Consider the following 12,402-nt stretch of genomic DNA (forward strand, 5'->3'; position numbering starts at 1 on the left):
TCATAACACCTACATGTTATGAACATGCTAGCATTCCACATGACAGTCTAGAAAAAGTCTGTGGTCGTCATCCATACTCAGCTAGATGACTAGGTCAACAACAACAACATCGAGGCCTCTCATCAGTTTATCACACATCAACTATCTACCCATGTTCTACCCAACATTTTGTAGATAACAATATACATATGCATATATATGCAACTTAAAAATTGATAAAATATTCATTTAATACTCGTTCCAAATATACAGATTCATTCCAAGTAACAGATAATATATATCTATATACACATAGCACGTATTCACTCGGAGATACTTTATATCTATGTGTTAGAAGAAAAGGAATATACACTCATTTGATCAGAAGATGATCGGCCAACACTACGGTTCTAACAGTAGTATTCTTCGGTAAATATGGAGGATCTTCACACACCGGGCTTCTCGCAGGCAGAGCTTCGGCTCGGAAAGTCTTTTCTTCTCGGGATCTTCGGGCTTCGGGACTCACTTTGGGTCTCGGGATGATACCGGGGCTTCGGAGGATTAAAATAGGGCTTAGAGAGGGTATCGGGAGTGGGAGAGTAAGAGATGAGCAACCAAACTCGGTTGCCCCTTGAATTCTATTTATAGGGAAAAAATGCTAGGTTCACCTCGTGAGCTCGATACATCATTGCATTCATCATGGCCAATTGCTCTGGAAGACGTCCATCATCTATTCACCTCGTGAGCTCTGACACAACCTTTGGGTTCACGCCCCGAACTTCAGAAATTCATAACTTTCGCATACGAGCTCTGTTTTCGACGTTCTTTATATGCACGCGTAGGTGAAAACAAGATCTACAACTTTATTTTAGACTCTGTCGGCTAATTTTGAACTTATTTTTATTATATATTTATTATATTATTTTTAGTAGGCCGGAACAAGAAAACTCTGTTAGAAAATCATAACTCCTTCGTCTGACGTCCGTTTTCGTCTGTCTTTCCGTCGTTGCACTACTATTGATGAGATCTTCAATTCTCATTTAGAAATTTTTGACTAAATATCGCTCGATCTCATATTCGAACTTCGGGTTGTCTACTGCTAAGTCGAAACTTAGAAAAATCATAACTTCCTTATACGAAGTCAGATTTGGGCGTTCTTTTTATGTACGCTCTTGGTTTAACATATTCTAAGACTTTTGTTTAGATCACTAATGTTGGATATCGCTCTATCTTAAATTTTTATTTTACGTCATTCAGTGTCGTGTCGGTTTTGTCGCGAAACTTCGATAGGTCATAACTTTTTCGTTATAACTCAGATTTCAGCATTCTTTATATTTTCGGAAACCTCGTCACGACCACGACCACATCCTTCATAGATATTGGGATTATCTAACATTTCATTTCGATGCTTATTTTTATCCTTAATTTATTTAAGTCACACAATTAAGCACAAAACACATAACACTCAAATAATACATCTCTATTAGTTCAAGACGTGTTACAAAGGTTAACCTAGACTATTACATCGCTATTAATGACAAGCCCAGAAACACGGGTGTTACAAAAGGTTTCTGACTTATGCATGATTAAGTAGATATATCCATATCTGCTATAATCATCAATAAAAGTCACATAGAAGCGGCTAGCATCCCTTATGGTGGATCTGAAGGGCCCATGCACATCTGTGTGTATGAGATCCAACAATACTTCACCTCTTTCACAAGTACCAATGAAAGGTGATTTAGTCATCTTCCCTAGTAAATAAGACTTGCATGTGTCATCTGACCTAATGTCAAACGACTCTAACACTCCATCCTTTTGGAGTTGGGCTATGTGCTTCTTGTTGACATATCCAAGACGACAATGCCATAAGCACGCATTGTCTAAACCAGTACATAAATCAATATGCAACACATTATTTCCTAAATTATCTACAACCATCATACTTTCAAATACACCATTACAAGGCAATGCTTCAAAATAAAATAAACCATTATAATAAGCATTAATAGAACCAATTTCATTATTAAACTAAAATAAAAAACCTTTTCTGTACAAACCATGAAAGGAAATAATATTCATCGTCATTTCTAACGAGTAGCAACAATCATGCAAATATAAACCTAACCCACTACTAAGCACTAAAGAATAAACTTCGATCTTGGTAACATGCGATGATTTCATATTTCCCATTATCAGGTTCATTTTCCCATGCTCCATATCCCTACTTCTTCTTAGTCCCTGCAAATTAGAACAAACGTGAAAACTACATCCTATATCAAGGGCCCAAGATTATCAATAGAAGCACGTTGCTTCCTTCGGATCGAAAGATGGAGGAGCATAACCGGACTTTGCTTTGGATCCACTAGAGGACCCTTCATGGGACTGTCCCTTCCAGTTCGATTTAAAGGGAGCTTTCCTCTTCTTCCCTTTTCCTTGTCCAAAGTTCAGGATAGGAGTGACAGTAGTAGGAGCGGGAACGCCACTTTTCCCCTTTAAACCACTTTCAACAGCTCTAAGTAAACCTTGAAGTTTGCTCAAGGTGACTTCATCCTTGCTCAAATGATAAGTCATTTTAAACTGATCATAACAAGGAGGTAAAGAGTGTAGGACTATGTCAATAGCCAACTCTTCATTAAAGTTCACATTCATCTTGAGCAGATGATCCACATATCTCTGCATACGTTTCATGTGGGTCGTGATGGACTCTTCATCCTTCATCTTGGTCGTGATGAAATGCATTACTATTTCGTACCTCTCTTGACGTGCTCTTTGATGGTACTTTACCATCAAGTCCTGGCACATCTTGTAAGGCCTATAGTCTTCGTAGAACCGCTGCAACTCGGGAGTCACATTGGTGCAACCATGATACACGAAACTTTGGCCGTGTCCTTGACATGGGCCTTATGCTCAGCAATTTCTTCGGGAGTTGATTTGGATTCATCAATCTCGTTCTGCTCTTTATCAAGGACATAATCCTTATCCTCGAATCGCAAAGCCATTTGGATGTTGTAGGTCCAATCATTGAAATTGGACCCATCAAATGTTACTTTTGCGCAGATGCTCAAGAGTGAGAAAGAGTTGGAGGAGTTGTTGTTGTTTGATGAGACAGAAACATTGTTTGAAGAAGACATCTGCAAATAAAGAAGGACAAGTTTTGATTTGATAAGAAAACCTCAATATAACACCTAAATGAAATATTAAGGCTAGGACCCAATACAATAATTCACAATTCGGAAGAGGGATACCGTAATCCAATTGTAACTTATTTGAAGGTAAATGACGATTTACAAATTCCATCACCAAAAACGAAATTCAAATAAATTAGGATTTATTAAATGAAATCCCTATATCTTTTTTAGATTCATTAAACTTTTCAATGGCATGTTTAATCTCGGTTATGCCCTTCAAGTTTGTGACTGGTATACCGAGGATCATAAACAAGTTGTGAATAACCATGCAATTTAGCTTGGTACTCTCGTTGTCATTTACCACCTAATCAATATGTCGGTTAACCACACACGCTCCATTGATCAATGATAATTTACGAGCTACCCGTTGTCACTCTTTGGTAGTCCATGTTAGTGTGTCAGTTAACCACACACACTCCACTAAAGACTTGGCAAAGTGCAATGTGCCATTTCATGGACTAGCATAAAATTCACATTTTCCTAAAGTAACTAAGATTAGGAATTTATAAAAAAAACATTTAGTTAGTTTATATTTATCATTATACTTATTAATGAGAGAATTAATGTCCTATCCTACTCGTTCGGCTAACGATCCTCCACCAATCAAGGAAGCGGTAGGTGAGAGTGGACACCCATTCAACCACCATTTTATAGGAAGTTTCCTTATACCCCTCTTATAGATCGGCTTCATGAATGATGCCTACTAACGGGAAGACTAACTCATCTTATACATATATATAAATTAAACTTTTAATATTATAATAATATAAGGGTGTATTTTAGACTTTTAAAATACTAGAGTTTTAGAATTTAATATTTCAAAATTAACCTTTTAATTAAATTTTAAATTCCAAAACTTAGAGGATGCAATTTGAAACTTTTCAAAATTACTAAATCAAATTTTAAATAATTAATTAATTATATAATTAGATATTATCTAAAAATTTGACCAAATCCATTTATCAATATTTTGATAAGGAAATCAAATTAACATTAAGAAAAATCAATTTATGGAGATAACACGAGTTATGGTAATTATCCTAATCCAAAATAGATCAAAATTTTGGATAATCAGGTAACAGACGAGTCAACTCGTCGAGTCAGGGCATAGACTCGTCGATTTCATCCAACTCGTCGAGTTCATCATAGAACTCGTCGAGCTGCGCAAACTAGAAAATGATTTCTAGTTTGCATACAATTTGGACAGTTCACCATTGCATCAAATATAACATAAAAACATCCTAGGCTCTGATACCACTGATGAGTTCTGAACATAACAACATCCTATATGATCGTGCAACCCTAATTGCTTTGGATCTAAGTTTTTCTCTAGTTATACATACGAATAGAACTTCCAAAGCAATAACCATAATACTAGGATATAATTTCGAAATTCGATATGAAACTAGGGTTAGAATGTTACCTTGCTTGTTATCTTGTAATAACAAGGATTCCACGGATAATCTTGACTCTTGAAAGCTTAGTGCCCCAAGCGTTGCACCTCTAATGGAGTCATAAACACCAAAATCAAAGGATGAGTAAGAGAGAGAGGGAAAATTTTCGACTAGGGTTTCTTTTGGAAGCAGTGGCCGAAATTGGGAGGTCAGGGGGTCTTTAAATAGTTGTGGCTGCTAGGGTTTTTATGTGGAAACCCTAATCCTTGCTTAGGCTCCAAGCAGCCCATGAACCCTCCTTCTAGAAGGCCTTAGACGATTTTTATATGGCATCTTATAGATTTCGTCTAACCCTTTCCAAGGGAGTCCATCAGCCCAGTTTGCAACTATCAATGATTTGCAAAACCAGTCTCCATATTTTTAATCAGTTCCTTTAATCCAAAATTAATACCAAATTAATTTCTGATTCAATACTAATTAAATAATATGATTTCCTATTAATATTATTATTACAATATATTAATAAATCATTAAATAACCTCTCTCTCTAAAAGTCATCATGTCAAGTTGCTATGGTGAAGGCAACCCAAAAGGACCATGCTACTATCAAATCAAGTACATACCAATTATAGTTATGAGCTTAGACACCTAATCCAACAAGAACTTCTTCTAGAACAAGGATTGAGAAGAGAGTGGGGGAAGGGGTGGGAGTAGGGTTGTGTTTTCACATCAGAAAATTTGTATGTTTTTTATCGTTGATCACCAGTTACGTCAAGAAGAAGGGTTCGACGATGGAAGGTAAAAAGAGGCGGCCGATTCTCTCCGTTCGTTTACTAATTATGAAAGAGAAAAAAGTAAGAGGAATGGGTAGGTAAATGGGAAAGAATGGATGTGATCTAATTTATTTATTAAATACTTGTTATTGAATAAATAAGATATAAATAATAAACAAATTAAAAATAAATAAATAAGGGCAATATTGTCTTTTTAGGTCTGGCAGGGACCAAGCGCACAATAAAACCAAATGATAGTGACGGCTCGAGTTAAAGAGATAAGTTAGAGACCAAAACACAACAAAGTAAGAAAAATGGATAGGTAAAGGGGAAAATAATGGATGGGATCTATTTTATTTATTAAATACTTATTATTAAATAAATAAGATATAAATAATAAACAAATTAAAAATAAATAAATAAGGGTAATACTGTCTTTTTAGGTTCGGTAGGGACCAAGCGCACAACAAAACCAAAATATAGGGACGGTCCGAATTAAAAAAAAAAAAAAAAAAAAAAAAAAGTTAGAGATTAAACACGCAAATTATACCAAAACACATGGTTCATTCGTGTAATTTACTTTATATATAATGAGAGAGATGAGAGCTAAAAAGATTGAATTATCCTTTTCTGAAGCAACTAACTACTATATTGTAACAATCTAAAGATTAAAACCAAACATGCAACAAAACATGCTCATAAGGACCATCTCTATAAAACTAAAAGTTTAGACTTGAAGCCTATTTTTTTACAAACACAGACCAAATTGGCATTTTTTTCCTTAGAAAAACATATAAAAACAAAGTTATAAAAAAAATGGAGAATTTTTTTAAAATATTTTGGCATAAGTTCATAAAGGCTACAAGGAAACATATAGATGAAGTTTCATTGGTGAGTGGTAAACTTGATACGGGGTGGTGTACGTTACTTCCCAAGAAGGTAAATATGTTTGTATGACTAATGTTAACGGTTTAATCAGTTTAAAAAATATTTAGAGTTGCAGTCTATTAAGTTATGGTGTTAGGGGTGAATCACTGGTCATAAGTGCGAAGTGGCGGTAGTTGTTTGGACGTTAGTTGCTTGATGGTGAGTATTGACATTACCAATTTCATCTATTATAAAAGAAGGGTTATCTTGGGTGGATGATCAAGTTACTTTGTGTTTGGTGCTTTGGAGATTTCGAAATACAATAGTTTTTTTATTGGGTTCAAATTATAAAAAGTTTATTGTTAATAGCATCGTTTTAAAGTCTATTTATGGGTCGAGCTTTCAAATCCAGTGGACTTTGGAATGTTTAGTTAATGAATCATTTGTAATTGTTTTTTTTTTTTATTTTAGCAAACGGCTTGAACTGTGAATATGTGAATATATTGATTGATAGCTGTTCAGTTTTTATTCATTTTTTTTTTTGGCTTTAACCCTACTTGGAAATATTATGTGAAATCGATGTTTGTAATTGTTTTTTCTATTCTAGCAAAGTGCTAGAATTGTGACAATATGGATTGATAGTTCAAAAAATTTATTATTATTATTATTATTATTATTATTATTATTATTATTGGCAAAAACCCTACTTGAAAGTATTGTGTGAAATCAGATCAATCATTGTTTTCTTCATCAACTTATTCTTTAGAAAAAAACGACGTTATTTTTGGGATTGGAAAAAAGATTGCATAAATATCTACTTCTATCTCTTCTAATAAACAAACTTAATTATACCGCATGTCTTTATTTTAAATCGCTACTTGCCATATTTCTAAATAATCTACATCTACATCTACATATTCTAATAAACAAAACTCAATGCCACATGTCTTTATTTTACATTGTCACTTCTCATACTTTTAAATAATTCTTATAATTCCCAAAAATTATATAAAAAATACGGAAATATTAATTGTAATTAATTAATTAATTGTAATGCTAAAATTATATCAAAAAACTGGAATTATTATTTGGAAAGCACATTCAAATTCCATTTATTTTGGTAACAATATCAAATTTGGATTTAATTTTTGAAACACAAATTTTATCCTATTTTGATAATGGTATTTTGGTTTACAACTTAATCAATAATATCAAAATAAATCAAAACGCAGCCTTTACCTAACCAACTACCTAATACTACGCAGGCTCTCATCAAACAGCGCTTTGCATACAAAATGAAAATGTTTTTTAGGCATAGGAACATATTAATGCATAATAAATTTTATTCAATTAGGTGTAGGAATAGATGCCAAAATAATATTATATTATGTATTTATTTTAATTATAAAACCAATAAAATGTCTTTTAACATTAATTGTATATTTTTTAAATCCTTAAATTTTGAAATTTAAAAATTTATCACGTTTCCACGGATTATAACTAGTTACATGTAAACATTTTTTTTTGATTCGCTTCACCAATTAGTGATTGGTCGGACATAAAAGAAAAGGTGAGGAATAGATTTGACATGGTGTCTTCGTGTATTAAATGAAAATCATGAATATCTTGGGAGATCAATTTTATGAGGAAATATTATTTTGCATGATCACGAGGCATTCTCAGTGAAGTGGGTGGTAACTTTGTTATTGAGAATAAACTCATGGTAATGTTGGTTGCTATATGGTTTCATATTTGATAATAATAGTGAATACATTTATTTTTATTATTCTGTTATTTTTATTTTTATTCAAATATCTTTTAAAGGAAATCTAAAATCCGACTCCAAAACATGCGTTTTGTCAAAGGCATTTTTGTGAACGTAGTATCAATCATTGTATCTCTCAAAAACATCCAATTTATTTCACATGAACCTTTGTTTATCCTAAATTCCAAACATTTTAACCCTGAATATATTTCTTAATAATGATGATAATCAAACATTTTTATATCCTCTTGTTTTTATAAAGGAAAATTACTTCTATTCAACTTAAAGGATACATGTTTTTGACAAATTGTGTTCCAAATATATGTAAAACACAGTATACCGTGTTAATCCAAGGGGTCCAACATTGCACCATGATGAAGCATATTAAAGAAGAGTGCATAAAGTTTCTTGAAGAGAAAAACTTGAGTAGCATTCGTTCAACAACAAAATTAAAAATGAAATTGAAATTGAAGAATAATTCTTTAACGGGCATAAAGTTTTTCCCTTTTAGGATCAAACCAACAAACCTATAAATAAAGTCTTTTAACAACAGAAACTTACCACACAAACAAGCGGAATCTGCTATCTGTTTTTCCTTTTTTCTTTTTTCTTCTTTCTGAAAAATGTTCCCTTCATATACGATATATCTACACCACCACCATTCATCTTACCACCTTCATCTTCATATACATTACATTGCCCCATAGTCCCCAACATGTGTTATATGTTACGAACCCGCATCCTTCCCATTCACCTCCTGTCGGACAAATTGCCCCCGGACCCTTGGCCTCTGTTCCGCCAGCTTTTTCCTGCTATGGTACCTCACCTTCAAATACAACAAACAAAATACATCATTCATTATAATAATAACAAGGGGCATTTACGTCTTTTTCACATACTAGATATCAAGAACAAGTCCCTATCCCACCTTTTTGGGCGGGACAAAAACTTAGAACGTCCATCCCATTGACATCGGTCTCAATCCAATACATGTTAAAACACAGTACAAAACAGTTTGTTTGTTGTTCTGTACCGTGTAACATGTGGGTCCAAAACAAAAAGTACCTTTTTCTCAAAACATCTATCTTTCCTCTTTTGGCGGAACTTGCTTAGCGCAGCTTCTCTTTGCGCTAACCGGTCTTTATCAACCCCGCTTCCGCTTCCGCTTCCACTTCCACTTCCGCTTCCGCTTCCGCTTCCATTTCCAATTTTACCCTTTTCAGCAACAACTCCATTATCGCCGCCTTCACCTCCACCACCATAACTACCACCCTTTTGTCCACTACTTCCACCATTCTCTCCATTACTCTTATTGTTACTTCCTGATGCACTTCCATAGTTTGCAGCATCTCCTTCCACAGGTGCAAGTGCAACCGCCTTGTTTCTTGAGGATCCGTCATCATCCTCCTGGTTAGCTTTTTGTTGTGGTTGTGTCTTGTGGACATGGTGGTGGTGGTGGTGGTAATGGTGGTGGTGGTGGTGGCGGACTTGGAAGTTTGTGGTGTCACCGTCACCAGGTGGCGGCGTTGATTTGTCGTCTGGAAGTGGTTCCAGTTTGGCGAACGCGTTGTTAGTGCTTGAGCCCATGTCGTTATTGTGAGTGCTACTGCCGTTAGAACGTTGATTTGGAGCTCTGTTTGAGTTAGATTGTATTTTCACGGGTTTTGCTGTTTCTGATGTAGTGATGTTGTTATACCTGAGATGAAAAGGGCATTTACGTCTTTTAAACGCATGTTTTTGTCATGTTGAAGATAAGATAAAGACAAATACCTTGAGAAGGCTGAAAGGTCAGACTGTTTTAAAACGTTTCGTTTATGAGTGCTTGTTGTATCGGTATCTTCCAAGTCACGTGGTCTTTTTAAACTGAGCTCAAGGGCAGGAACGTCATTTGCATTGGCAAATCTAACACTATCAGTACATTTGGTCCTTTGTTCACTCTCTTCCTTTGAGTTTGATTCGATGAATTTTCCTGAGTTTCTAGAAACTCCAATTCCCAGATCTTTGCCCATTAGAACTGTATCTGCTATATTATTTTATACAAAAAAAAAAAAAATGAGCATGATGAATTTTATTTATAGACAAAAAGTGATGATGATGATGATGATGATGATGATGATGATGTGTTTATTACCTATTTTATCATCTTCTCCAGCATGGTCTTTTGTGGCAACTGGTTTTGGGTGATAATTATTGGACGTTTCTGCCCTTGTACGGATGACCTGTGCACAAGTGCTATCAGGGGGGGTTGAGGTTGGTAGTTGGTCCCATGAGTACTTTGTGCTTTCAACTTCTACTGCTCTTTTTGACCATGAACTCTGTATAATCCAGAATGTATTACTTGTCTAGATTTATACTATATGAATATAACACACAAAGGATTGATTTATCATTTTATATAACAAAAATGATTGCAAATACACATCTAACAATTGTAACCACAGATACAATAATACCTGAGTACCACTTCCATTGTCACTTCCATCCTTAGCTGTCAAACCTATGCTCCTATCGTCATCATCATCATCATCATCATCATCGGCATCATCATCATCATCATCATCATCACTGCCATCACGATCATGGGACACATCATGACTTCTCACTTTGACTGGTTTAGGAGCACGAATGCCACTCTCACTCTCACTACCGCTAGACTGATGCAAACAGAACAAATTAATGCAAAAAAAGAAGACGAATATTTTAGTTCCTTAGTGTTGCACTACAATATATTCTAAATTAGAACACACCTGAACGTAATACGATAATAAATAAATTAACTCACACTGTGACATTTCCTCCACACATGCTGCCAGAGGTTTTTAAGCTCATTCTTTCGAATAGGTTTGACTAAAAAGTCAACGGCACCTTTCGATAAACAGTTAAAGACTAAACCCATGGAATCATCAGATGACATCACTGCAAAGAAAATAGATTAGGTGTAGCAGGTGAAAGCGAGTAATATGGTTGATGATATTTCCGATGAAAACAAGAAAGATACTCACTGATCACTGGAATATTCTTGCGAGGTGCATGGTTCATGATCTTGGACAAAAGACCAACTCCTGATAGATACGGCATGACTACCTCAGTTAAAACAAGATCGATTTGTTTGTTGAGATCAATCAGTACTTTCCATGCTTCTACACCATTTGCTACAGCAGTAACTGCAACAGAGTAACTCATTTGAAGTCAAAAAAAAATTCAAGAAACAAGATGAAGTGATGAAAGAAGTTTCTATTTGGGTATATAACAGTTTACAGACCTTCATAGCTGCAATTACGGAGGAGAGCACTGACAACATGACGAGTTGAGTCATCATCTTCTACCAGGAGAACTTTGAGAGACCTAGTGGGTAAAAACCTCTCCCATTGAACCAGAGATCCTTGTGGTTGTTGATGGTGTCTCTGAACAGCATCGTGGGATATGAGCAACTCTATGCGTCTACTACCATTGACATCTTCGTTAATCCTGGAATCGTCTTCTTCAGACAGCCTTTGGCCATCGAATACAGCTCCATTTCTCACTTCTTTAAGATCCTTGCGTTTATGGTCATTAAGTTCTGCCGATCCTTTTGTTGCTGGAATACTGGTACTCAACCCAACGCTCCTCATTAACCAGATTCAAAGAGACCAATTATGAACACGGTGCAGGTCTGCAACAGCAAGATGAGTTCTTTCTTTGAAGAGAAGTGGCACATACCGTTGCCTCCAAGGAATAAACCTCCGTTAGAAACCCGTTACAGAAGCCTAAAAGAATGAAAACAGTCACAGAAAAACCCATTAAAACCGTGCGAAATGGGAAACGAAACCTCGTGTTGTCGTCAATTTCATTTCTTTTCCATTTCGTAAGTGCTAGAAAAGGGGTACATAATCAAATAGATTAATCATACCATCATCCAATCCTAAAAGCACACAGATTCAGAATGAAAAGCAGAACTTCCAGACCAAACCTGATACGCATCTCAGATGGGTACATGTTTCATTATAAAACTACACGGATATATGATAAAATTTCCACCCCAGATCTTAATCTACATGAAACCAAAACATTTTAAACAGATCATAAATTCATCATTTATCTCAAAACCAAGTGAATTATCAGCAAAATAAGGTCACCACAATGATCCAAAACCTTATTGTACTTTCATTTGACTGATTTTCTCAGGAATACTTACATTTACGCTGATAACGGAGATACGAAGAACAGATCTTTGACTCAAATCTGAAATCCGCAAAATTCGGTCAAATCCTCCGCACAACAACTACCGTAAACACAAATTCTGAAGAAATTCAACAGTAAAAAAACCAAAATATTTTTGAGTTCAAGGAAATCATATAAGATGAAGCATAAATCTAGGGTTTGTAAACGTCGTCGGGAAAAACAACGGGTGTTTATGATCTACATTCTACTGGTTCAGAGTAGAAGAAGATATT

General features: G+C 35.1%; 1 protein-coding gene across 5 annotated transcripts; it reads right to left on the minus strand.

Annotated features, from left to right (window-relative positions):
* Positions 1 to 8,347: 8,347 nt before the first annotated feature.
* On the minus strand, positions 8,348 to 12,388 carry LOC145032839 (two-component response regulator-like PRR73). 5 transcript variants are annotated; one of them, XM_078981789.1, is made up of 10 exons: positions 12,144 to 12,387; positions 11,919 to 11,999; positions 11,232 to 11,715; positions 10,972 to 11,133; positions 10,752 to 10,885; positions 10,423 to 10,623; positions 10,101 to 10,284; positions 9,740 to 9,992; positions 9,035 to 9,689; positions 8,348 to 8,795 (listed from the first exon to the last, which is right to left on the minus strand). In XM_078981789.1, exons 3-10 carry the CDS (start codon positions 11,578 to 11,580, stop codon positions 8,697 to 8,699), a joined length of 2,037 nt encoding a protein of 678 aa, XP_078837915.1. In that variant the 5' UTR covers positions 11,581 to 11,715; positions 11,919 to 11,999; positions 12,144 to 12,387; the 3' UTR covers positions 8,348 to 8,696. The 5 variants fall into 5 exon arrangements, with proteins under 5 accessions (XP_078837915.1, XP_078837913.1, XP_078837916.1 ...); XM_078981787.1 differs by having other exon boundaries at positions 11,859 to 11,999; XM_078981790.1 differs by having other exon boundaries at positions 9,740 to 9,989; positions 11,232 to 11,999; positions 12,144 to 12,388.
* Positions 12,389 to 12,402: the final 14 nt, after the last annotated feature.

This window comes from Lactuca saligna, chromosome 2 (genome assembly GCF_052625555.1).
Source record: "Lactuca saligna cultivar CGN05327 chromosome 2, ASM5262555v1, whole genome shotgun sequence".
Lineage (NCBI taxonomy): Eukaryota > Viridiplantae > Streptophyta > Magnoliopsida > Asterales > Asteraceae > Lactuca > Lactuca saligna.